Genomic DNA, 27,529 nt, shown 5'->3' with positions numbered 1-27,529 from the left:
AACGGTGCTGTAAAGAGTAAAATCAACAGGGAAGTTTTAAAGCATGCAAAATAAAAAGAAGAGATAAAGTGAGGGAGGAGAAGATGCAAATGAAGTATGTTGGAAAATCTCACCAGAGAATTAAAGGTTTGGCAGATGGTCAGGTTGGATGCTGCACCTCAGCAACTGAGCACAGAACATGGAAACTGCAGTATGTGGAATATATGAATACCAAGTTTAAGGATAAAATATGTAATACCAGGTTTAAAGAACCTGCTGTGTGCAGAATCTGGTTGGAGTCATCTAGTGGTACTACTGAAAAGAGGTTTTAGTGGAGACAGATTATAATGGGTGCTATTAGAGATAGGCAGGTACCTGTACGGAGAAGGCAGAAGTGTCTGAATATCGTATTTACATATTGGAATTAAATTCTTCTCTTGGTCCATCCTGGAATATGTTCAGAACTGACTGCACGATACTACTTTGCTTTTTATTGGTAGTGATAAAGAGAGGTATAGAAAGAGGATGGCTAATTACAGAACACTGCAAAATAGGGACGGACCATAGAACTGACTATCAAAACATGTGGTTTATGCTATTCACAAGGATCGAGTAGTGATGTAAACTCACATCAGAATGCTTTGACTTAATGCAATTGTTTTGACTCCAGAAAAGAAACCCTGTAGATGTAGAGCTGGAAGTAGTTTTGCTTCTCCCAGTAATGCAGTGTAACATGCAGATGCTTCCTTACAAAATGCCTGAGATATGGCTGAAGCTGGAGATAAGATAGTGAAGACAAACAAAATGGAATGACAGATGTGTTGCAGAGCTGGTCAGGTGCAAATAGAGAATATTGAGGAATGTTATTACTTAGCAGTAGAAAGCAGTACTAGGGAAGCTTGAGGAGTAATTAAGAATGTGTCAGGTGACCAGAATTAAGAGCAGGCTCTATGGATGACCCACAGTAACTGAGGAGTTGGACTTGGAAAAGGCTTATATTAAGGTGTTCTTAACTGAGTTCTGTGCAGGGGAGTTCAGTTGGTGCTACCTGAAAATCATAAATGAGGGAAGTGAATGCTAAGTATGCGGAGACTGGATACAGAATTACTGACTGAGATGTTCTCAAACTTGTTTCTGTTAGACTGTAGAAGATTCTTAGATGCAGGTACACGAATGTGTTGCTTCCGGTGAGAATTAGAGGCATAAACATTCCTCATGAGCTGGACACACTGTGATTTTCACAGCTGAAAGTAATCCTTATAGCAGTCCATCCTGTTTGGTAGGTGAAGGATATTACATTTATTTGTTCGGTACAAGTAGGTAATAAGACATTTGTGTTTCAGTAATACCTCAGAAATCTAAATCTGAAAAACTTTGGAGACTTTAAGCTTTTTTTATTTTTAACCGAGTTGTTAAGAATTTTTCTAGCCTGTTTTTGTCTTACAGCTGCTACTGTGCTTGAGTGTCTTGATAAGTGCAAGCTGTCAGAAAGTAATCAGATGGTTCTTCGCAAGCTAGGGATGAAACTTGTTCAGCGACTTGGACTGACGTTTGTGAAACCAAAGGTAGCAAAATGGAGGTTAGTTTCAAGTTGAAATCGTCTTTTTACAAAAGAAAAGGAATTCTAAAACAAGTAATCCATAATCACTCCAGAAACTAAAAAATGCCTAAAGCCATTTTTTATTTTATTTTTATTTTTTTTACCAATCTCTGTCCTTTCTGCCTGCTCCTACAAGAAAAAGAAAGAAATCATCATGTTATTTAGGACTGAATAGATCCTTCATTTGTAGTTTCTTGGCCATATTTTGTTTCCTGTAATTTTTCCAGTTAAGGTAGAGCAGAGCAGTGCTGTGACATCAACATTTGAGGTACTTCACAAAAGCAGAAGCCTGTTCTTATGTAATGTGCAACCTGGTACAAATGGGAAGACAGCGACCTTTGGTACTGAAGTTGACGTAGTTCCATTTTGTAAGAGTGAAGTTAACATTTCCATTACACCGTTCTCTCCTGATTCGATAGTAAGTTCACAGGGAAAAAGTGGTTTGCAATCCCACTTCAGTTTTGCATATTAGTCAGGTTTTGGTGTCTGGTTTTCCTTTTTGCCAGAGGGCAACCCATTTTTCAGATTTCTCGCACTGATATTTTAAAATTGCAGGCTCCATTGGTGACTTTTTTTTTTTTACTGTATTTCTTTTACTAACTTTTGAGAACGTCCTTAGGCATAGAAAATTCTTTTTAGGTGGAGAGCGTGCCTTGCCCAATGGCAAAAGTTAGTTTAGCATGAAAATTATCTCTTTTGTAAGGATGTGTTTGCACCACAGGCTAGATACGTGAGTACAGGTTGTGCAGAAAACCCTGAGCTAGCTTTACCATTTCAAGCCATTTGTAATGAGTTGATTTTTATTTTTAAAGGTTTTAGAGAGTTTTTTTAAGGCATGGGAATTTTGCCTCTCTTTGTGGTCAGCAGTGGGAAGCTCTTCTCTACCTGGAGAAAATGCAGCTGGGTCAGGAAAAAGGAGAATGGGATGTTTTTTCCCTTTCCTTTAAAGCAAACATTAAATAACTGGAAAACTCTGCTCTGGGAGGTATAACTTGACAAGCAGGTTTTGTGACAATATGCACCTATTTCAGTTGAAACTTACATCAGAAAAATAAATGTACTGTCTCTGTTTCTTCTGCAGATACCAGCGTGGCTGTCGATCGCTGGCTGCCAATCTGCAGGCTCAGGGCTCAGTTTTGCAGAGCCAAAAGATAACGGTTGCAGCTAATGAAGATGAGGATGATGAGGAATATGACATTCCAGGAGAGATCGAAAATGTTGTAGGTGTGTTGAAACGGGACAGAATTTGCTGTAAGGTCTGCACATTGTGTGTACATTAGGAAAACAGCGTGCTTACTGCTAAGAAGGTGTTGTGGATATCTGCACTAATTTGAACGATTGACAAGACTAAGATTTCAACCTGAGCAACTGGTTAAAATGCAGCATATGTCTACCATATAATTTAAATGTTGGCATCTCAAGCAGAAACTCACTGTTGTAGTGCTTTTGTGGCGTGGAGAAAGGGAGTTATTGAAATACATTTTACTAGTAACATGTTAAAATTTGTAATGAAAAATAAAGTAAATGGTATTACTTTGGAGCTAAAAATTACTCTGAAAATTCTTAAGCTATCAAAGGAGCAGTGTTTTGTATTAGTATGCTCATAAGGAAGGGCTTCTGCTAGCTTGCTAATGAATACACTTCAGTTATAGGTTATAAATTACATCAGAAGGCTTTTATAACTAAGTGGTGTAATGAATTTTTCACACTTGTCTGGCAGATATAAGAAGTCTGGATACAAATATTTTTATTCAAGTTAGGATGCTGCAATGTTAGGCCAAAAATGAATTTGTAAAGTTTTAAGTATTTCTGTTTGAATCAATCTGTTGAATAATCTGTTTTGTTTAAACAAAATTGTCTGCAGAGCAACTGCTGGTTGGACTGAAAGACAAAGACACTATTGTCAGGTGGTCTGCAGCAAAAGGGTAGGTTTCTTGTTACTCTAAACTTATAAATTGAAGCAAACAGCACAAACACAGCATTAATGTTACTCATGATTGTGATTGATAAGTTGTGTGTCACACGATATTCTGTTACTTCAGATGGCTTTAACACAGTTTGTGCTGTAAAGGTGTATGACTTTTTGTGAGTGCATATAAAATTGAGCAATTCTTCAGGAGAATTTCACCTATATCTGAAAATAAACGTTTTGGGTAAGGCTTGAGTTAAAGGCTGTGAGGTAGCATTTATTTAAATTTCTTTTCTTCCACTTGTATATGTACACATATTTATGTGTGTGTATGAATATACACAGGCACCACACACACATATGTACATCTCTCTTAACTTTTCTAATTTGTATCTTTTACTCCAGGCTTGAAATTTGGTGATTTGGGATACTGGTGTTAGCACAGTACGTTGTCCTCTTGAATTCACTTGTCTTATTTTAAGTTTCCAGTGAGTAGGTTTTTTAAAATGGGATTTACTCGTTGAATGACAGAACTAATGAATCACTGTATGGTTTTTTTTCTTTTAACTTCTGTAGAATTGGTAGAATTACTGGAAGACTTCCAAAAGAATTAGCAGATGATGTGGTCGGATCTCTGTTGGACTGTTTCAGGTAAAAATCTTGCATCACATTTTACATGCGTCTGAAACATGAAACAGGAGGACTGCCATTAAGAAATTGGATCTAAGAATTAATAGATTTTTATTTTTGCCTTTCTTCTGGTATTCAATAAGGAAACTGTTCCCGATCTTTTAATCCGGAACTGCTGAAGCTCATTAATTTGCTGCTTTAAAACTTCCTGATGTACTTGTAACTTGAATGTAGTGTGCACGTAGTAGAGCAGAAACTATATTTGTGAGTTCCAACTCAGGGTATTCTATGATGTTCTATGGAAAGTGAGGTTAAAATGTCTAGGAAGACTGATGAATGGAAGAGGTATAGCAGAAACGTGCAGGATTATGAGTGACTTGGGTTGTTGCCCTATGGATTTCATATTATCTGAAATAAACTGAAGTAGCAGGTGGCAGGTTTGGGTTAAGGAAAAGTGGTGGTTATTCACACTGCACAAAATAAATTCTACCAGTAAAACACAAGTTTTGTACCACGGGATGGTGCTCAGTATACACCTGATCAAAAAAACCTTTTTCTTTTCTGCTCTTTTGTTGATGATCTTCTGTAGCCTGGGAGTGCTTTGGAGAACTTTGCAATATACTTGCTATATTCTGTTACTGGGACAAGAGTCTACTCTTGGCTATGTTGGACAGAGGCTTGAACGCTTGCTAAACCTAAAGATCTAAAGAATTTAAGATCTCAACCAGTGTTTTGGACTAAGCTAATAACAAAAATAGCAATTTCTTTATTGGCAAAAAATGTTGCTAATCTTTAGTTTGCCATTCAAATATGTTCTTTCTTTCTTTCTTTCTTTCTTTCTTTCTTTCTTTCTTTCTTTATTTTTTAAAGTCTCTTGTTGGTTGAGAATAGAAATTGAAAATTTGAGCTCAAAAAATACTGCTTTAAAAAAGAAGAGACAGTCTTAGGTACTTTCCTTGCAAGTTTTTACTTAGCCAATACTTCCACTGCATTACTGTGATTAATTCAGGAGGTGCAGCTGATCTCAATTATCCCTGGAGCTTCAAAGTCATTTACTCACTGCGTTTTCTTTCCTTGTTTTTCAAGTCATAAGGGTGAGTAATACAGCTAGTAATTGAGTGACCTGCTTTCTTCAGAGACACTCTGGAACAAATGAAGACAAGGAGAAAGGGAATCTCTTCTGTGTGCTTTGCACTACATACCTAGTGAATAAAATAAAAATAATATGTCAGTTGCTCATCACTGGCAGTTTAAATTGTATTTCTGAGGATAAGAAGCAAGGATGTCTTATGCATAGACTTGAAGGCAGGCGACAGGGAAGAAATAATTATTCACAGTGCAGTGAGGTTTTCAGCACAGACTTGCAAGGATCTGTACAAGCCTTGTCCTACCCAAAATACTCAAAAACTATACTGGAAAAAAGGTGAACAGTGGGGTGATGAAATTGGGTAATGATTTAAATTAGCTAATACAGTGAAAACTAAAGGTGGCAGTAAAGAAGATATATCAGCCTTAAGTTAAGTAACTAAGTAAGAGATGTAATGCCTAATGAATGCAAACAAATGCACTTATGGATGAACATGGATAGCTATCAACCAGTTTAATATTACTTAGGAAAGAGATCCTGAATTCACTGTGCATAGTTTGATGGTTCTGTGAACATGTCAATGAAGCATCTGCCTTGGTAAAAAGGAAGGCAAGAGGGATGTTAGACATTGGGGAAGGAAGAGATGACAAAGCTGAAGTGTTAAATGTGATTAATCTGATGAAGATTCTTCCCCATGGGAAAGAAAAAGTAGGAGGATGTAATGGAGATGCATAAAACCATAAATATGAAGAAAAAGGGAAAGCAGGCAGTTGTTTACTATTCACTCTTTCTCATAACATGAGAACTGGGAAGCATCAGGAAGTCCATTTTCACGCAATTAAACTGTGGAAGTCATTGCCACAGGATGTTATGGATGCCAGAAGTGTTAAGGGATGTTATGGAAGCCAGAAGTGTTAAGGGATGTTATGGAAGCCAGAAGTGTTAAGGGATTATCCAAATTAATGGTAGAGAGTCCCATGAGGGGTTATTAAATATGACATTCTGGCTTGGGAAGTCCTGTACTTCTGATTGCCAAAGCCAGGAGGAGGCTAATAGGGGAATGATCCTTTGTGCTTTGTCTTTGGCTAAGCATGTGCTATGGGTCCATTTCAGAGACAGAATGCCTGGGAGAGATGAAGCTTTTATATGACCTAGTTTAGTTGTTTAGTATGTTATTCCTAGATTCCTATTCCTAGTTAATTCAGTATTTAACTTACTGTATGGTTAATCATGCAGCATACAGACTTCCCCTTTTCACTCCTTCATCTCCCAGTCCATCAAAAACTGCACTGATATTTTTTGTTTTGCTGTGTTCACTACAAGTCGTTGCTTTGGTTTACAGTTGTGTCTAAACACCATGGTTTGCTCATTTGAAATGCACGAGCTTGTATAATCCTTCTGTCATACTGCCTGAACCTCTCCTTCTAGTAAAGGGTTGTGTTTGGTGTTAATTAGTTGTCTTGGGTATATGCTGTAAACCTGCATCTTTGGCAGTGCCATAGAAAGTTGTTTTCCTTTTCTGGATGAGTCCCTTGTATTGCAATCTTCCACAAAGAAGTTACATTTATATTGATTAATTGGTTTTGTTTTACTTTTTTGCTAATGTGTCATTGCTTATTTGATCACATTTATAGCAGTGTTTGTGCTGCACAAAATGGGGAAGGTAATATTTGATTCATCATTCTTATGTTTTAAAAGTATAACAAGAGAAGACAGAGGTTTGTGTCTTAAATTATTAGGAATTCACCATAAAAAAATGTAATCCAGAAAGGCAAAGTCAGTCTTAACAAAGCTTGTTTTCATTCTAAAATCAGTTTCCAGGAAACCGACAATGCATGGCATGGTGGATGCCTGGCTCTGGCTGAATTAGGCAGAAGAGGATTGTTGCTTCCTTCCCGAATTTCAGATGGTGAGTTGTAGTTGCTGAACGTTACTGTGTTCCTGAATTGGCAGACTGTAGTTTTAGAGACTTAATATGTGGCAATTGACTGAAATGTGCTGATCTGAGCGAGCTGAATAAGGACTGAAGTACTAATTTTAGAGTAAAAAATATGCCTATGGGATATTTAAGGTACTTCTGTCTGAAGCATTGGTTTGGTTGTGCCTTATTGAATAAATTTTTCTTTCCAAAATGAAATAAGTTTCTTGGGGTTTTATTTCTCCCTCTCCCACATGTTTCTTTGTGCAGACATACAGAAATAATCTGTGTGCTTCTGTATTGTGTCAATGCCATTATTTGAATAGAGTATATGAAGTAATCAGCAGCTGACTTGCACTTTGAGTCTGGCAGCTTATTCTGTTTGTTTCTGATGAAATTTTGGAAACCAGTTTGATTTAATTTTTACAATGAACTGCTTTAAGTTTGTTGTTGTTGTTTTTTGTTTTGTTTTTTTTTTTGTAATGGGTTCTTGCAATATCAGAATGGAAATAAATAACAGGGCGTAAGGACTTGTTTCTTTTTGTCTTCTGTCTATATCAATATTCATTGAAATACAGAGATATCTATGTGAGTGTAGTAGTTCTATCTTATGTGATTTTGGGTAATTTGTTATAGCTTTAAAATGACAAAATCAATACAGTATACCCTGAGTGTTGGGCACTTCTGAAGCAGTGGATTGGGCTAGAGGTTTTAGTCTTACTTAATATTCTTGTGTTCTTGTTTGAACAGAGAGACTGAATGCTAACTTTCAGCTATGTTCCAGAACTGTTATTTCCTAGTAGTGAGTTTGGTTCTGCACCTTTTCTGTTCTGGAGATCTGTTGACTTCCAGGAGAAAGTGTAAAACGTGACATGTAATGCATTTCATCATTCTGTCTCCATGAAAAGTGTTTACATCCGACATAGTGACTGTTTTGAATGTGAGAATTTTTGTGCAGACACAATTCAACTGGTTTTCCTTTTCTAATGGCTTTTGCCTCTGTATTGTAAAAATAAAATCATTAACAAACCAAAACAAAACAATGTTAAGATTGGGAAGTGATCCAGTGGTAAGTTTCTATTTCATTTCTAATTAATTAGAAACTTTAGACCTCTGCCAAGGAATCAGGGCGGCCAGGCTGTTACAATGTAACTGGACCTTTCCTGTTACCGTATTCCCTTTGTTCAAACTGAGGTTGATATTTCTGTCTTTTCACAATCTGAAAAGCTTTTTCTATGCAAGATTAAAGAACAGCAGTGTTACTCTTCCGTTTCTTTTAATAACTTGGAAACTTTATCTCAGAACTTAATCCCTGAAAGTTTCTGTTTAAAGTTAACAACTTGGGCAGAACATTTTAAGTAGTTTATCTTGGAACTCCGCTGCACAAAAATTAGACAGTAAGTTCTGGAGACTGCACTGCGTTTAATGCAGCTCTGCTTCCTTACCAAGGTTTATGCCTGCTGATAATGTTCAGGCAGATGAGAGTCTCTATTATATGAATAACGACTCATGTATACCCATATTTTTGAGTGAATAATGGTTAATCTGGAGTTATTTTCTTTACACTGATACTATTGAAATGTAGGAGAGATGTTTATACAGTGGAACAGCCCCACATTTGCCTTTTGGAGAAGTTCAGGGTATGATGGACAGCAGCTTTATTGCAAGGGTTTCATACTGAGCTGGAGTTCAGTTGTATGGTTCTGCTGAGTTAATTATTCAGTGAAGGAAGTTCCATTTTTAGAGTTAATTGGTACTTGATACAACACTCCTTTCCCTTTTTCTTTTTTCCTTCCACAGCGTGTAACAGACAGTGTAGCAAATGTATTTGTGTTCATGAATGACTTCACATACGTTTCAGGTACAGGTTACAGATTTATTTGAAAAATTACAAGTTTATGTACACAGTTGTAGAAGCAGAATTAGCAGGTTTAGGATCCGTTTAGAAGCACGCTGAAACTGATAATTGGTGATGCATGTTTTATGAAATAAAACCTTCACCAGGAGAGTTTTCTCAGGTGAAATAAATTATATAAATATCCTTCAAGGTTTGGAGTTTGAAGGTTGCCCAGTGTCTGTCTAAGCTCAGAGGATTAGGCACCTAAATCATTTAGATCTTCATATTTTCTGTATTTTCATAGTGGTTCAGTTAAAGCTAAACTGCACATGTGAACTTGGTGCAGGCTGTCTCTGGTTTAGCTGAAGTCCTGTTTTTAGCCAGCACAAGAATTATTACCCTGCTTATACAAGGTTTGGGTTGGTCTGTTCAAGCTGGCGTCTGCCTCTGAGTAATTTGGACTGTTGTTTTGCATTATGGCATAATGGTGAATTGCATTCATCCCCTGACCAGTTTTTACAGTAAACTCTCAAGTAGCCAGGTCTAATATTATGCTTTTTTTAAACTACTGAACCACAAAATATAAAGTTGTTCAAAGAAAAAATGACAAAAAACTCTATTAAATAAAATTAATCCTGAAAAATACTGACAGTGTGCTATTGAACAGTATTGTTACTACAGCTTAAACATCTTATAAGAAAAAGAAGTTGTTAAAGTTATTTTACATTAATACAGTTGCTAAAAATCTTAGAGATTTGTCTAATGGACTTTGCCTTTAGTCATGAATGCAAAAATTCACTCATCAAAACCTGAGCTTATATAAGAGAACACTCAATTATTTAAAAATACTAATATAAAATTATGAACAATATTTACACAGGAGAGTTTGAATGTATCTTGTCATGGACCAACTCTAATAAGAGATGGTTTGTCGAAAATTTCTGTGTAGGTGGCAGCTAATTTCTATGATAAGAAACAAATTGGAAAGTGGGATATTAAGATACTCTTGTTCTCTTCCTCAAAGTGAAGACTCTGCTACAGTCATTGGGCCTTACTCTTTTAGTGCTTTGCTGTGATTTTGCTGATTCTTTTTGATTTGTCCTTTTTTGTCCTTTTACTTTTTGATTGCACTGAGTATCCTGAGTATCAGAAGAGTTAGAAGCAGATTCTGTACTCAAAGTACTACAGTCCTGAGGACTCTGCCCTTCATTGTCCATCCTAACTTTGCTGGGGCTGTATGCAGCAAGCTGACAGAGAGCTACAGCTGCTGTTTGTTTCTGTTCATCGCAGCTGTCAATGATGCGTAAATCTTGAGCTTCGTTATGGTGAGCCAGGAAAGGTTTGTCACAGGCACTGTTAATCGGGTTCTTGGGGTTACATGCTCCCGAGCTTTCTGCTCCTGAGTTTTCATTTTCTCTCTTTGGAGAAGTAGCAGCACCATTATCATGAGGTGGACTGTGGGATGTTGTTTTCAGGCTTACTGTGTTACAGGAATCTTTTACCGAGAGGTTCAGAGGCATATCTTGCAATTCTAGGAAGTTCTGGCTTTCTGCTTTGGACGTGGCTTTGTATGCATGTTCGTGAGCAGGTCCTGCATTTGTGTCAGCCTTTTTTGAAAGATTAAGGGGAGCTATTCCGGTGTCGTCTTCAGTGTTGGACTGTGAACCTTCATTGTTGTGGCTTTCACTCGGTGTATATGAATCTTCATCAGTGACATTAATGCTGAAAGAAATGAGGAGAAAAGAGAATTCAGTATCTGTTGCTTTTCTAAAATTGAGGCTGAGCAACTGGAGGAGAGGAAAAGAATATAAAAATATGGGTCAGTAGTTTACAGTCTTTTCTTTTATCTTTTCCCTCCCCAACTCACTTTCATCATACCTCTCTCTCCAATAGAAGTGTTTTCCTGAAATACATTGTTACATGCATGGTGACGGTGTTAGAGGTACCTGATGCATTCAGGTGAATGAGCAGCTTGTTCATACAGCAGCTGGGATTTGTACAGTTGTGCTTATAGCTGTTTTGTGGACACATCTTACAGACAAATTATCCTGGTGCTATAAATGTAAATGTATTTAAGGGGGATTGCGTGAAATATATGCATGCTATCTATGTGTGCCCCTAATAAATCTGACAATAATTTGCAAAGTGATGTTATTGCTTTACCTGGAAGGTGAATCTTCTCTATCTTGCTGTGTTGGCACACTTGGAAGTAGAGCTGGTTGATCAGTGCTTTTCCTTACAGGTCTGAAAGCTGTAAAGTTTTCTTCTGGCTGATCATATTTTCCAAGCGATGTGGAAGATGACTTGTTGGAGAGGTCAAATAAGCCCTCACACGCATGGCTTGTCTGAGTGAAGTTGGTGGGGCTAGGCCTGCCCGGGGAGCCCGTTGCTGCACTTCCTGCGAGAGGGCTCATTTTAGCATTCTCTCTTTCATTTTGGTCATCTTTGGAATGACTTTTGGCATGCAGTAATGTTAGTTCCTTTTCATAGTCTGCTTGTTTTTTATGTGAACCTAGAGGATATTGTTGGGAAGGGCTTAAAGAAGCTGGATATAACAGAGTAGTTTCTTCCCTTAGATGAGAACTTTGATCTCTGTTAATGCCGGCTACGTGTGAAAATCGATAAAATGGAGGATCCGTGGGCCTGCAAAATCCATATGGTATTGGAGGAGTGGAATGATACTGTTGGAACAATCGATAGTGTTCATATGCTGATGGATTTATGTGTTTCGGAAGTGGCCCAGGGTGAGGAAGAAAGTGTCTTTGGTCTTGTGTGCCATAGACGGACAGAGCAGAGCTTTCACACTCGGAACTACCTGGAAGCAAGTAAGGAGTGTAGATGGCCAGCCTATGCTCATAAAAGTGGGGCGAGTACTCTGGAATCATTGGTTGCATGTAAGGTGGAATGGAACCAAAGCCTTTTGTGGGAGGAACTTTGTGTGGAAATTCTGTGAGGAAAGGAGAGCCTGCTTTCCATGGGTGACTTGGTGCATGAAATGCAGATTTAGTGTGAAAAGGTGAACTCTTGTTAGAAAGCGATAGAATTTCAGGTACTTCACTAGTTTCTGGGCCTTTGCTATCTCTGTGTTCTCCTACAGGAACAAAAGCCGAGGGCCTCACGATGCTGTCCAGAAGAGGCTGCATGCCAAGGGTGCTTTCTGCTGAGGTACTGGCAGGGGTTAGTTCCTTCTGGATTGCAGGTTTCTGACCTTGGATTGCTGTGTTCGTTGCTTGGTTTTGTAACTCAACGTTTTCCTTGGCATCTTCTTTTGGAAAAGCATATTGAGGCTTTGAATCAAGATTGGAGAGTCCGTTTGTGGCTGACTTGGAAGAAGTGGGTTTGACTGTAGGCTCTAGGTGATTGATCTGCTTGGGCTCCAAGGAGCTAGTCTTTGGGCACTTGATAACACGGTCCTGCTCTGATACTAAAGTAATGGAGTTTTTGCAGAGGCCATACTTCATATGGTTAAAAAGATGGGATTTCTCATTGCAAGTAAAGGGGCACTGAAAGCACTTATACTTAAATGGCTTTCCTGGCGGTCTTGGGATGTAATGAGGCTTCTTTGGTTTACGCTCTTTGAGGAGACTCATCTTCTTTTCTGCTTGGAACAATTAAATGTAATGGTTCTTTATAAAAACTTTCTTGTGGTAAGCTTTCCTTAGCTTTAGCCTCTTGATGTTTCCAGTTTATCAGGTTTCTGGAATCCTTCTTCCCAGGTGAAGAGAGGAAGCCAACTCCCAGGGTGTCTCAGGGGAGAGGGGGTGCCGGAAAGCAGCACTTCTCTAACTGGTAGCACTGGAACACAAAGTTTACAATTAGCTGTGGTGGAACTAAACATAAACATGTTTATTTATTTATTTTTTGAACTGTATTTCCCCTCATTATATCTATAATGCGTGTTTTTTGGTAAAACAAGACAAAAATGCTGGACTCCAGATGTAAAATAGACACATGTTAAACTGGAACATTGTTCAGCACTTAAACATATTTGCAGAAGTTCCCCAGTTTTCAGCAGTGCTGTCACCTGCTGCTGCTGGGACCTGGAGGAGTTTTCTCTGTAAATTGAAGGACTATTCATTCAGGGGATGAAAGCAGAAATCTAGGTGGAGCTATTGAGAGAGGAGTGGAGGTGGGTAGAATGAGAGGAGGCAGGTCCTGGCAGCGGCTGGGTATGGGGCAAGCCCGTCAGGCCGGTTGGGGAAAGAGAGGAGGGAGTTTTCCTGCTTGGTGAAATGAGGGTGGAGTGGATTGGCTGCACTCGGGTAGCTGACTTGGCTCTTTCAGAGACTGACCAGCCCCTCTTTTAACTGCATGGCATTTCCTAACAGCCTAATCTTGATGGATACCTCAAAAGTGGCCAATCTCTCGAAGGATAAAACCACACCAATTTTCTTACTCTTCCTAATTCAATTAAGAGAAATGAGTACTGGAGTATCTGACTAATAGAATATTCTGCTTGATAAACGCATTTCACATTCTTTTGCCGCGCAGCGCTTGGTGTATTGCTCTGATAGACACACAAGTATATTAATTCACTCTTTTTACAAAAAGCAGCTGGCAGTGATTGATTCCCAGGGCCGTGATCTATCTGCCTTTCTGCAGAAAAAGTAAGGTTGTGGATACTTTGTACAGCCTAATGATTTGCTCAGTAGATAAGTCAGGAGGGCTTGTATCAGCTTGTTCCATTATGTTCGCTGATTCTGAAGGCGTGAGAAACTCTCAGAGTCAAGTTCTCATGATTTTATAGGATGTGTTATGGCAGAGATCTAAAAACTGATGATTTCATCATGAACTATAAGCATCATTATCAAAATGATGACTGTTGCAAAACCACGTACTGTATCTATTGTGTTACCCGAAACTGCAGGAATACTAATTGTAGGAGTGACTAGGATAGCTTGGTTGTTGTTTTTTTTAAAGCTTTTTACATTGAGGTTTGGATTAGTAGTGTTAAAATATCAAGTTTATGGAAAGGATTGTTAGTAATTACATGCTGTGAGACTTGAGTTAAAGTAGAAATGTTTTGCATTTCTTAAATCAGAGATTATTTAATAGAAAATGGCACACAACACGTTATGAAAACTGAAGGCAAAGCTACAGAATTGCTGCTTGTTTTATCAGGTATAGTAATTCTGGGAACCTGTATTACATATTGCTTCTGGTGTCATAGAAATATTAATTAGTGTTAGAATGGTAATTGTGAAAGCACAATGAAAAACGCAGCCTACTTTATAGATAGAAAAAAACAATCTTTTGATTACAATTAACAAATGATTAAATCTGTGACAGTGTCTGGAAACAGGAAAGCACAGAGAAGTTGCTGCTTAATTCTCAGCTTTTAACAAAGTTTTTTTGTTGGAGTTGGTGGTCGCTGACGTTGTTACAGTGCAAAAGAAAACCAGCTGAGGTGTTCAGCAGCTTGTTAAGCTCCTGTCACTGCAGTCTGGTTAAAATAGTAGCTCAGAGTAAAAAAATAAAGATACAAAACAAACGTGCTTTGTAGTATTTGAAACTAATAGCCTGCATTCTTCTGAAAGATAAAGATATAATGCTTTTACTTAATAAACACACAGAAATAAAAAACTAAGGCTTGCAATGGGAGGTACAGACAGGGAGCTGCCTGGTTGGTTGGTGGGTTTTTTTCTTGCCTTAAGTGAATTTACTTTTGACTAATGGTGTATAGCGAACTCGGACAGCTTGTAATGGACGTGATCGTGTCAGTTTGTACTTGTTCCTTATATCTTCTTGGAAGCCCTTGTACTGATAGTTCTTGAAAAGAAGATATTGCTGTTAAAACTCCAGTGCATTCTGAGTTTGGCCATTTATGATAAGTCTGAATTTACATTCAGGTGCAGCACTTATAATAAAGAGATGTTAATTAGATTTTCTTGTTCTTCTAGCCTTCCTTTGCTTAACAGTGTAAATTCCTGTGCGTCCTGTTCCCCCCCACCCCGACGTTGTACTTGGTATTTAACTTTGATTCAAGTTATTCCTGTTCTACAGAATATTAAGTATCGTTTCTTAATAAGACAAAATGCGCTGTTGCAGTTTTAATGTTAGAAATTTGGAGCATTGGCAGCTTCTTTGCTACGTGTGCAGCAGGAGAGAATTAGAGACGCTTTTTGATGGCATGCTCAGCCTGCAGACACTGCTCCTGGAACCAGCTGCGCTCACCTGAGAGGGCGAGGAGCTGATTTGGAGACAGTGTTCACTCTTTAGTAAACAAATGTCAGCCAGATTCATGCTGTGTTTCACTCTTTTAATGGTTAATACTTCTTCTTTTCTAATGACTTAAACGTGCCAGTAGTGAAATGTTTCTAAACTAAGCCGAAAAGGACACTTTCTGTTTTAATTTCAAAGTAAAACACGGGAGTTTCTGGCAAAAGTACTTAATTCACAACTAAAGAAATATAAAACTATTTGATCCCGCATATAAAACTGGAAAAATATCAGTGGTTTTGAAGCAGCTGCACCTAATTCAGACTGTCTGTATATAAATAATATTAGTTACTTGCAGTTGTACACGCATGTTTTTAGGTGACTGAGGGTAAAATCTAGAATTAGAAAATAAAAATCAAAATCAGTTCCTTTTGACTTTGACTGGAATCCCCAAATTTGTGGTATTATTTAAAAAATGGGGGGGGGAAAAACTGAAACAGCAGGGTGATAGCTTGGATAGCTTTTGTGCCTTTTTGTTTGTTAACTGAGAATTTAGTTCCTGAATGCCAGATTTGAGAAGAGTGGATAGTTAAATATGAAATCTGCTTCGTTTCTGTAGTGCAGCAGGAGTGTTGATTTATATTTCTACAGAAAACAGATTACTGAGATCATGGGTTAAACCTGAGGCTCTCAGTTGTTTGCTCTGTCGACAGTGCACGTTGTTACAGCCCTGTCCAGCCGAGAGCGAGAGCTGCACGACTTCTTCCTTCCAATTTAAGTGTGTGACTGCTGCCTCCTTGCTTTTATAAAGGTTAGCAAGTCCAGAAAGTAAGGATATTATACAAAAATATATTTCTCTGTATACTTGTGTGTGTATACTTACACATATGTATTCATACACATGCATACACACATGTATATATGCATGTACATACATATATATACATATATGCATGCTGTTTTTTAGTTTTTAAAGCAGTCTAAGATGTCCAGTTGATCAAAGGGGAAATTTCAAAATGCCTTTTATTACAAGCAGGACTGGTAATTAGGCGTCTTTTTAGGACACTGCTTTAGCAAAGTACGTAACAGTTTGTCATGCACACTCCATTATTATTGCAGTATCCTTTGGTGATGTTGATCTCTCTGACCAGGAGCACTCACTGGGGTGGAAACATTTTGAAGGACATGCTATAATTAAAATATTGTGATGTGGCATTATTGCATAACTCAAGGACATGCCATTGTCACCTACCTAGAGTGTTGCAAGAACAAGATTTGTGAGGTTTATTCAGGTTGAGATTTTCCAGTGATTAACTACCACTCCCTTCTAAACTTCCAGTTCCTTTAAACTGAAAGATAAAATTTTAACACAACTGTTTGTTAATTAGGAGGAAACATGGGCGAGAGGAGTGGGTTGGCGAGGGCTGGGAAGGAAGTGTGCGTGCAGGGAGTGAGGGCTGTGCTTGTCGAGAGAGGCAGCGCGGCGGCAGGGACCGAGCAGCCTGGTTAGGTGGTGGGGATGAGAATACAGAATCTTCGTAAATATTAACTTAATAACTCCCCATCTTAATGCACTTTAATTGGCGAGAGAAAGGGTAACTCACAGCAATCCAGTTTTCTTTACTACGTTCCCACAAGCTGGAAAACTAACAAATCAAAACTGAAATGGAATACATGGTTTTCACACAAGCTTTTCAGATTAACCTGGTCCTAATGTATAAAGAACAGTTGGCAGAATAAGCAGCAATTCCAATCAATATAGCTTTCCTGTCATTTTTCAATATAATACATTAACTTTCTTTACTGAAAAAAAAAAAAAGGTGCTTAAAATATTTTTCACCAACAAGAATAAGTTACTGTAAAAGCTAAGAGTCCTTTTTTGGCACAGTCTAAAATCTTTCCCTCTCCTGTTGAAACTTTCTGCCGAAAGCTTTAAGTGGAGCAGTAAATGCACCTGCTGGGAGGAACCCAGGCTTCTGAGCCAGCTGAAAAAGGAAAAGCTCCGATTTACGTTTCAGCTGTAATATAAACACATTTTATTTGAAAAAAAAAATTCTTTAAAGAAGAGTACTTACCAGAGACATAGGTGTGTGAAACCTTCCAGGTGATCACTGTTGCTACCCTGTAGCTGTCACTGCTGAGAGAGAAGTACCTGTTCGCTGCCGGCTCCCTAAGTGAAACTGCAGGAGGTTGTTTCAGGGGGAGGGACTTAAGAAGTGTAGGAGTTGAGCCCTCAGGGTGTAGAGATGCACCTGATATTACTCCAGCCTGAAGCTACGATTCATTTGTTTGCGTCCACTGCTTTCATTCAGCATTACCTCAGCATCTCGGCTATCGAAGGGAGCTCTTGTTGCTTTTGTGCCCTCCAACAACCAAGTTTGACTTTAAACTCTGGTGTCTGTTCCTTTGAGCAGTAGTCTGCAGCATGGGGTCAGAAATGGCTAGGCGTGATACACTGAGCTTCCAACCTACTTAACTTCAGTACAAGTGACTTGCAAACAGCAGACTCAACAGTGCACAGAGGGTAGTAAAGCTTAAAAATAGGAATTTTATGTTCTTATTAGAAACTGGCTTTTTTATATTTTAAATGCCTTTGGAGCTTTAATTTTCTTGCTTTTTTTTTTTTTCTTTTTTTTTTTTTTTTTCCTCACCCTTTCCATTTTTATTTAAATCTTTTTGTCCTTCATGAGTCTCCTCTCCGAAGGCGGGACTCAACTAACTCTAAGCTTGCCACAGGAACCTGCCAAAGCTTGCCTATAATCAGCAGTCAAATGTACAGATCCTGCAAATGGGAAGGAGTCACCTCGGTGAGAAATTGATTATCACGTCTGAACGTTTGCTCAGGAGTGGCAAAACTGCATGGGGAAAGGAGGAAGTCTCATCATCTACTTATTAGTGCCAGTACTTGCTCTTAGTTGCATTTTAGTTGGAGATCACAGAATCACAGATCATAAATGAGAACTTTATTAGTGTATCTACCAATTATCTGGTAGCCTGGTGAAATAATAACTTCTCACATACTGGCACTTCAAAAGGAAAATCTTGGGGTACTTCTGTCTAGTTGTCTCTAAAAATCCATTTGTGTTACTGCGAGACCCAAGTGTTTTCTGGCTACAATTTCTGTTAGTTTTGAGCCATTAAATTTTTTACAACTTAAATATGGAGGTGTGAGTGTCTTATGGACATGTGCTTTCCTACGTAGGTATACAGATGCCCATTCTTCCTTTGTGCCAGTGTAGTTTTTGGGACGTTTTTTCTGAGTACAAGCAGTTGATAATTTTATGATAAAAATGTGGATCTGGAGGTGCTTGCTTTTTTTGTTTGGTTTTTGCTTTAATGTTCACTTTCCAATAATGCAGCCTAGAAAGATGTCTTATGACTGTCTAGCTGTCAATTCTTTGGCTCTGTAAAGGCCTGTAGGAAGAAGACTTGCTTCAGCAGCTGAAGATGTTGCTCAGTAGCCCACAGTCTTGTGCTCTAGTCTTTGTTTTCTGTAGCTGGAGGAAGGTTTCTTTATTACTTGTATTTTTTGGCACGTGATGGGGTGGGGGCCAATGTCTTTGAGTAGAATCTGATCACATATCTTGTTTTGAATGAAAATTGCATATTTTGGCAACTAGAAAAAGCTACTGAAGGGGAATCCTTTAATTTAGGTGACTGAATTGGGTTGGGAGGCAACACAGCCCCCTTCCCTGATCTGGTGTGTGGAAGGTGGATGCGATGTCTAATTGCTAATTGAATTGAGCTACTTTCTGGAAGGTCACCTAGAATCAGCTGTAAAGGAAGTAAAACTGGAAAAACAGAACAGTATGTAATTGGTGTTTTTCTTGGTGTTTGGATTTTAGTAAAAATCAGATCTAGGTGAGGCGATTCATGATGGACCCTAGAAGAGGAGCACAATAGCTCCTTGTTTATGCTCCTGGAAGTAATAAATCTTGATTGCAGTGACGTGGTTTCATCACTTTTGTTAACTCATTATGCTTGCATCTTGAGTGTTTGGTAAACGGAACCTGTTAGTAACACCCTCCTTAGTTTACTTGAGTACAACACTCAGATTAATTGAGATGAGCAGCAGAATGAACATAATCACATGTTTATTAATTTTTTCCCCCACATTTTTATTGTTTTGGTTTTTTTTTCCTTCCCCCTAGTTGTGATTATTTTTATACCTCTGATGGTCTTTATAGCTGCTTTATGTAGTTCGACACATACAGTTTTGTTCTATATAAAATTCAGACTCATGGACATTATCAAGGATGTGTTGTGTAGCTGTAATTGAATTTCACTTGTCTAATAACTGTAGCATAAAATGCCATTCTGTAAGTGTTACAAACTATATGTTTTTCTTCATGTTTTTACATGGACTTTTTCTGACGTTTGGCATTAAACACAAAACAAAATGTTTTTATCAGAAGCCATACATATAAATGGGATTAACTTCACCTGTTCTTGATAAGCTGCTTATGTAATTTTTATTTTCACCCTCGCACTTCAAAACTGAATTCCCTGGATGTATGAAAAGAGTGCTTGGTGTTGCTCTGGTCACTTATCAAGCCCTCTGTTAATCAAGTAATTCTCAGCTTTCTGCTCTAAAGCGTAGAACAGCCCTGGTGCCCAAATTGTTCTGATGCCTTGGATCAGCCAGAGCTGCTGCTGGCTTTCATGTCCACTGGTTGTCGGTCATCAGCAGGACTGCCAGGTCTGTCTCGAGATGCTTTATGAATGCATGTACTTGTTATTGCAAGGAAGAAGGAAGAAGGATGATCAAAGATAAATGAGAGTAAAGACACTTAGTTGAGCACTGGTGGACATGTAACTTGTGAAGTCCAGAGCCTGCCTTGTAGAGGTGCCTTGAAACTGTGTGACTGGCAGCCACTTCTGTCCTTGTCGCTTTCATTATGTGTCAGGATGAGTGGCTTTGAGCTAAATGTTCAAGAAAGCCCTTTTTGTTCTTGGGTTGCTCGAACTGAAGTTATTGACAGATTTTGCTATCTGTATTAACATGTTTGGACTTGGCTGCTCTACAGTCCCAGGAGGGGGGAGATGTATTTGAGTGTAATTGGTGTAGTTCATGCTGTGCCCCAAAATATTACGTGATTCTTGTACAATATTCTCATAACTGTTTTCTTCTATCCCATATGAATAGTCATTAGTCTTAATGCTTTTCAAATAACAGCTTTGAAACGTGCCTTTGTTTCTCATAATGATTCCAGTCCCTGACTTTGGAGATATGTCTGGGCAGATTACCTTGCTGATGTTTGTGAGCCACTTGTTCATGATTACTAGAGCAAATTATTTGTATGGGAAAAGAATAAAAGCTCAGCAGTTAATAGCAACTGCAGATCATATTTTTAGATATTTATTGTGGCCTGCATTGTTAGTGTTTGGCCTGGAACTGGGATGATCTTCCTCCTGGTTCCCATCCTCACCCTTGGGCACTGAAACATCTCGGGGGAAGTTGGTAACATCAGAAACTGAGACTGTAGGCAAAACTGGGAACTGTTTATAAAAAGGAGCTTTGGGTAGTCATTCTTTTCATTATCAGTCCTTTTAACAGAGATGTTAAATATGCTTTTCTTGAGTTTCTACTTGATGTTTTGGTTATAATTGCCTTTTAAAATTTATTATTCCTAGTGTTTTTCATGCAGAGTGTTTTTGCTTTGATTTCAAGATTTGTGCCAGAGATTCTAAGGCAGTTTTCTCACCCATGTGAAGTGAAGTTTTTTTCTCATGGAATCCAGTAGTAGGATCTGAAATGAATTGTGCCACGTGCAGTTCTAGTTTATATGAAATCAGTCCCACACATTTTCTTTGAGGCATCGTTGTCTGTCTGCAGCAATGCCAGTCTCATGAAGAAGAGAACATGATGCATGCAGTGAGAATTTCTGGACTTGAAAGGTTTTTAGCTTTCAGTCGTCCTTTGAAACATGTCAAATTTGTAAAGATTTGGATGATTCATGTGTTGTCTACTCCTTAAATTTCAAATGCAATATAGAAGAGCAAGTGAAATCTGCTGCTTCCTTATTATTTTTTTTAATCCAGAGCTCTTGAACTGCACTTTGGCTGTGTTTTTGAGTTGGAAGCTGTGTGTTACCATTTAGCTCAGTCTTTTTAATATGGGTCATGCAGCTACTTTTGCTTTATAGAGAAAACTTTCTTTGAGCAAAATGACAAGAACCTGTCATTAAAATGTTATGTTCTGATGTTGTGTTTTTGTCAATTTCTACATCTGGAATTGCAGCGCTCTTAAATGAAACATTTCTGACTGTACAGTGTATGTCAGGGCCCAAAACTTGTATTTTAGTGTGGTTTCTATATGATTTCACATCTTTTGTTTTGTACTGTATTTGTGGCTTTGTCGGCTTTAGACTATTATTTATAGAGTTTTTTATTTAATTGGGTGGGGATAAATACTAAACAAACAAGAGAATCCTAGTTTACTTGAATTTCTGGTTTGCTTGTGAAAGGACGTTATTAAAATTTCTCTTGATGACAGCATAGTATAAACTTTCTAGCTAATAAGGTGTGTCATATATAGGAACATGAAACTTCCTAGGTGTTCTGAGTATGCCAGTGGCGAGACTGAAAGTGTTCTCATGCTAAATTCACCCAAAAGCTCATTAACTGCTCAAAAGTCACAGCTGTATCTGTTAAATGGCACCTATAGTGCCATCATATATTTGTAAGAACTGATGTGTGTAAGGTTGGTAATATTGACATCTTGGAAGAGCAAGGAGAGGAGGCCAGAGCAAAGAGCGTGGAAGAACTGCACAGTTAAACTTGCAATGGAGTAGTGCTTGTTTTGGAAGGGTTCCAGCCAGGAAGGCGTTATTTTTGGTCTGCCTGCATTCTTATGTGCCCTTACCTATTCAAGGGGAATTGATTGAAACAATCCCTTTCCCATTTTTTGAACTGTGGAAACGATGAAAGCAGCATTTAAGCTCATGATGCTGATGGGATCGATAAACAATGGCTAATTCAGAAGTGTAATATTGGTGGGTCAGTGTGAGTGATCCAAATAGTGGATCCATTTTTTACTCTTAGAATAAATAGAGAAGAGTGGGGGGGAAAAAAAGCAGCTAGTGAAGAACCATCATTTATTTCTGCTGTTTATCAATTACCTTCAGAGTAAAGCATATTGCTGTTTATTTCAATTGGCATTTTATCTCATTTAAGATCATATTGTCACGTGTAATTTTGATGAGCAGTTTGTATGAAATGAAGTATTTTCTGCTGTCAGATTTCAAATATCTTACCTCGCTAGCAGATGTTACAGCTTTGAACGAATGTCACTGTGTGCACAACTTCCACCTTTCCCTCGGCTTCTGTTGTAAATATTTGGTTAGAGTGAGTATGTGCTCTGTGATAATACCAGGTTATCAGTGGTGTGTCTAGTACAGAAAATGCCCCTGGTATTGATAAGAGAGTAGGTTTGTTTGGCAGTATAGAGAATGGTGCTTCCTGATTGTCATATACCAATGTTAGTGTACTTTAAAAAGAACAAAAAAGTCTGAAAAACTCCACATACGATGGGAAAGGAACAACTTGTGTTTGTTTAAGAGGCCAGTTCCAATTGGCCTCTTGTTAAGAATAAAAAAGCGCAATTAAATAAAACCAAGGCCAATTTCAGGAGTGTTCTATAATGAGATTGAAGTTATACATTTAAGTAGTCTTGGAGAAGTGTATTCTAGAGCATCTTAAACCTGCTTGCATGCTCTATCTTTAAGGATTATCTTCTGTGTTTTCATATTCCAGAGTAAGTTATTTGATAGTGACTTGCAGCTGCCTCAGTTTTTGGAGGAGGACACATCAGGAAGTCAGGCTCCTGAAATGTGCTAATCTATCCTGAAGTGGTAGTTAATTGTGAGGCTTTTGGCGAGCATCCAGGGACTTTTCATCGCAGGTACAGGAAGAAATAAAAAAGATCTACCTGTCTTAGGTGGACTCCTAGAATCTAGAGAACACCCAAACCTGAAAGGCTGGTTACAGAAGAATTTCTTTTCTCTAACACCCAGATGAACTTTAAAAATGATATATGATACTGATACTGAAAATAGTATTTTAAAGAGTTGTAATGGGAATGTCAGCATAATGGTTTTCCAATTAGCAAGAAGATATTAAAAATACTTTTCTTGTTCTAGAGAGGTGAATGAAATGGCTGAATCTGTAGCAGTCCCTCCCACAGTGCAACTGGGAAATGGTACAAATGCTAAGCAGGGAATAAATGACAATGAATTGCTTCTAGCTTTTTCACTGCAGGGTTTATCTCAGTATTGCACAACCTTAGCCTAAAGGTTGGGGTTTCTCTGGTGATTTTTCTTTTCTGACATGCAGTGTTATGAATTTGCAAAATTTTTATACTCCTTCAGAGCAAGTCATTCACTCGGTAGGATTCCTTCATAAACCTGTTTCTTCGTGTCCTTAAACTGCAGTTTGCTACTGCTGAAGTTAAAGGCAGAGCTGTTAGCTGTAACCTGTATGAAGGTCTCTGTTTAGCTCTCGTATGGCCTTGGGCGTGAGTGCGTGGGTTAATCCCTGAAACATTCAGTGCTCTGTCTTCAGCACTGAAGCGAAGGTAGGTAGATGACTGCTATCGTAGGTCAGCTGTAGTTCTTTTGGTGTAGCCAGGTAGGGGTTCTTACATAGTGTGTTTTTTTATAGCTGCATTACATAATGATGTTGAGATAGACTGGCCAAAATCCAGATCTGTCTGCTTCCACATTGGCCCTCTGCCACCCTCAGAAGCTTGCTCCAATTTCAGGGTTGTAGCACTTCGACAAACCTGCCATTAGTTTATTGAAGCAGATGCCTGGGAAATGAGCGTTAACGTCCATTTCTTTAAATACTATATTTAAGTAATATGAGTGGTATCAAACAGCGAGTCTTCCAGCAGAAATGTAGTTAGAATGCAGTTCTTTAGGGCAACGTCCGCCTTAACCAGCAATCCCTTCCCTTCTGCCTGAGAGCCAGTCTTTGCATTACATACTTTCCACCCTCAGCAGCGAGGCAGACAACAATCTCCTCTGCAGCCCAGCTGTGATTCACTGCTGGAGCAGGTCTTTCCTGTGTGCTGACTGAGATAGGTCCATGGAAAAAAATATCACGTGATCATATAATTAAAGAGACTCTTAATTCATTACGTAGTGAGAGGCTGAACTGAGATTGCAACCAGACAGACACACTCCTCCATGGTCACGGGTTAGAAAAAGCCTATTTGGTCTGTGGATATGCATACATATAACCTTATATATGTGGTCAGTGTTAAGAATTGTGAGAAACTTATGGCAGCTTAAGGTGCTCCAGCTGTTAAATTCAACCATACTGTGTGAGCATGCCTGAATTGTGATACTTTCCCTTCCTCCGGCAGACTCCAAACTAGGTCAGACTTAAGTGCAGGGATAGATGAAGAGAGGCCACCTGTTGACAGCTTTTAGGCACTTGTCCTGCAGGATACAATGGTAGTTTCATGGAGCGCTTGAGAATCCTCACTGCTCAACTTATCCTCTGGATGAAACAGTCCTTCAAGCAGAAATTCTCAAGTATACAGTTTGTATAGAAAACAAGGGGACAAATCATAGATGTTTGGCAGAGCTTTGAGCAAATATTTATTTCTGATAATGAGCCTAACCTAAAATTACCTGTGTTCATATCAGTTGGTAAGTTAAATATTAGCATAAGAGCCATAATGAAGTTCTGATTAGGATGTACGTATTTCTAAAAGAGGTTAGAGTGCCATGTAGGAGCGTGTGGTCTTAAACCTGAAATTCTTCATGGTGAAAACTCAGAGTTCTTTTTTCTCTTTATCTGTTTTTCTTTTTAGGCATATGAATGATAAGTACGGGTATGTAAAACATGGGAAGTTGACATACTGTAGATACGGCTTGTTTACACTTCTCTATGCCTGAGGCTCACAAAGAAGGTGAACCTACAGATGGCAGATACTTCTTCAAGGCATTGGTTTTGCTGAAGAAAAATCTGAATAAAATTATTACTCAAAACTGTATTTTTTTTTAATTGAAATGTTTTTGTTACATTTTATCATTCTGGGGCCCCCAGTACAGGAAGGACATGGAGCTCTTACTGCAGGTCCAGAGGAGGCCACTAAGATGATCAGAGGGCTGGAGCACCTCTCCTGTGAGGAAAGATGGAGGGAACTGGGCTTGTTTAGCTTGGAGAAGGCTTCAGGGAGACCTCATTGTGGCCTTCCAGTACTTGAAGGGAGCATTTAAACAGGAGGGGGAATGGCTGTTTTATGAGGGTGGACAGTCTTGTCCTTGACTGGTCTTAAGATCCAACCTCCCCTGTCTCAGTTTAGGAGGAAGTTTTTCACCCAGAGGGTGGTGACGCACTGGAACAGGTTGCCCAAGGAGGCTGTGGATGCCCCATCCCTGGAGGCATTCAAGTCCAGGCTGGATGTGGCTCTGGGCAGCCTGGGCTGCTGGTTGCCAACCTAGCACATAGCAGGGGGTTGGAACTGGATGAGCACTGTGGTCCTTTTCAACCCAGGCCATTCTATGATTCTATGATTTTTCAGTATATTAATTATTGTTTGAAAAGGTGTCTCTGCATAAACCATCCATAGCAGCGTAAGCCTTATATCAAAAGGGTAACATTGGCTTAATCTGTTTTAAGAGGGGACATAACTCTAGTTTTCAACTCATTCAGTTGTTAACTAGAAATTCAACGCATGCATCTGTTCTAAATGAACTGGAGTTGACGTGGAATTTTGCAATTTTCTCCTGTAGACAAGACCTAAGGCTAAAGAACAGGTTTTTGTTGTTGTTTGTTTAATTGCTGCATTTGTATGTTTTATATGATAAACACTGCAATATGTAAAAACCATGACAAGTTAAAGTAATGTTCGACTTCTGATGGCATCTGTTATAGCTTAGGTATGTGTATAATTTAAAGTACCTTTAAGGAGCAAAGAGAAAGGGTTTAGTTACCTCTGACCCTTCACTCTCTAGTAACTTCCATGAGTTTTCATCACTATTTGCTTAGTGTTTATCATCTGAACCTGAAAGGTGCTGAGCATCTGATAGTTTAAAATCAGTGTTTTAAAAGTGAAGTATCTGTGCAGCTTGTCTCTAGGATGAGAGAAATCTGCCTGTAATGCTTTGAAGCCCGGAGTTGTTTCTTTATTTTCACAAGGCTTGAGCAAAGGGCTGTGTTGCAACCTGCAGTTATGTTGTTAGGTAAGGCAGGGTGGAGCGTAACAGGTGCTTATTAATACCTCTAGGCTACAGGTAAAGGTGACTGTATTTTCTTGAGCGTTCACAGAACTAAACAGGTGGATATTGTTTTAATGATTGGGTTGAGAGTGGACACTACTTATTCTCTGTCTTTAATGGCAAACATTTAATACAGAACTATGAAAGAAATGGTAACTTCCAAAATTAAGCAACTCTTCAGGTCTTGTCTGTTTTCTGTCTCCCAGCACCCAACTTTTAAATGGCAGCTTTTAAATAGCATATTAAATTTAAGGAATGAATGAATCCCTGCCTTCCTAGACCAACAGCTGCTTCTTCTGGATTTTTATTTATTTTAAAGATTTTTTTTCACATGTAGTTTCTGGTAGAATCGATTTCAGGGGTGAGTTGGGTGTGAGCTGAACATTTGAAACAATGGGCAGCAGTACAGTACAACACTGTGACCACACTGAGGACTGAACAGGTGGTTATCTGATGATTTTGCGCAGCAGATACAAACTGAAGAAGCTGACTGCACAGCTTTAAAACATCATTGCTGCATTGTGTATCAAGCAAAGCTCCGCAGTAATATAGATGCGAACATTTTAAATCAGAGAAAAACAATAGATAAAATTTAATGTTGTGTTGTATTTTGTGTTAGACTGAAGATGAAAAGTTGTGTACATGAGATACATAAACACAGAAACCTACCATACTGTGGGTTAGGAAGGTCATTTGTAAGATATCTTGATTACAGTGAGCCAGGCACTGCAAATGTTTTGCCTCTACTGCTCTTCCATGACTTAAACCATTCTCTGACTCTGTTTTGGAAGGGAACTTAAAGACAATCCAGTCCAACCACTTGCCATGAGCAGGGGTACATTCCTCTAGACCGGGCTGTCCGCAGCAGTATTTGTTTTTACTGTTGTTGTAGTATTTGTGTTTACATAATTGCAAGATACTTCACCTTGGTTTCCTTTTTTCTCCACCTTCTAAATGTCCACTTTTGTTTCCTTTCTGTGCGTTGTCCATCTTTGCTCTCCAGACTTCCATTCGCACTTGTTCTTTTGCAGCAGCAGTGCTTTGAGTCTCAGCCAAAGGAGCAGAACATCAGTGAGTCCCAAGCTCTGCTGCGGGATAATGGGGGAGGCCTGAGCTGCTCATAGGGATGGCCTTCTTCTGCCTTGCACTGAGCTGCCTGTGGGCCCTTCTCCACTTTCT

The 27,529-nt window shown here is 38.8% G+C and overlaps 2 protein-coding genes across 3 annotated transcripts in view; one reads left to right on the top strand and one right to left on the bottom strand.

Annotated features, from left to right (window-relative positions):
- The window catches only part of TBCD (tubulin folding cofactor D), a 97,438-nt gene that overhangs the window by 15,681 nt on the left and 54,228 nt on the right, over positions 1-27,529 (top strand). For both annotated transcript variants that reach the window (XR_014936745.1, XM_015879840.3), the window contains exons 9-13: positions 1,426-1,558; positions 2,661-2,803; positions 3,444-3,504; positions 4,065-4,139; positions 7,020-7,114. Coding sequence is in view for 1 of the 2 variants with exons in the window: in XM_015879840.3 (XP_015735326.2) it covers positions 1,426-1,558; positions 2,661-2,803; positions 3,444-3,504; positions 4,065-4,139; positions 7,020-7,114 (507 nt within the window). In the remaining variant the exon portion in view is untranslated. The remainder of the gene's footprint in view (positions 1-1,425; positions 1,559-2,660; positions 2,804-3,443; positions 3,505-4,064; positions 4,140-7,019; positions 7,115-27,529) is intronic.
- On the bottom strand, positions 8,979-17,448 carry ZNF750 (zinc finger protein 750). The gene is made up of 3 exons (XM_015879842.3): positions 17,195-17,448; positions 11,124-12,755; positions 8,979-10,682 (listed from the first exon to the last, which is right to left on the bottom strand). Exons 2-3 carry the CDS (start codon positions 12,548-12,550, stop codon positions 9,956-9,958), a joined length of 2,154 nt encoding a protein of 717 aa, XP_015735328.2. The 5' UTR covers positions 12,551-12,755; positions 17,195-17,448; the 3' UTR covers positions 8,979-9,955.

This window comes from Coturnix japonica, chromosome 23, assembly GCF_054131305.1.
Source record: "Coturnix japonica strain WE chromosome 23, WE-NBRP24, whole genome shotgun sequence".
Lineage (NCBI taxonomy): Eukaryota > Metazoa > Chordata > Aves > Galliformes > Phasianidae > Coturnix > Coturnix japonica.
This window is presented reverse-complemented; position numbering and strand designations above follow the sequence as displayed.

Bases quoted from the DNA above. Each gene is read 5' to 3' on its own strand.
- ZNF750 (XM_015879842.3), bottom strand. From the start codon at position 12,550: ATGAGTCTCCTCAAAGAGCGTAAACCAAAGAAGCCTCATTACATCCCA. The intron at 10,683-11,123 runs GTAAAGCAATAA...CATTTCTTTCAG, and splicing joins AGAGAAGATTCACCTTCCAG to CATTAATGTCACTGATGAAG.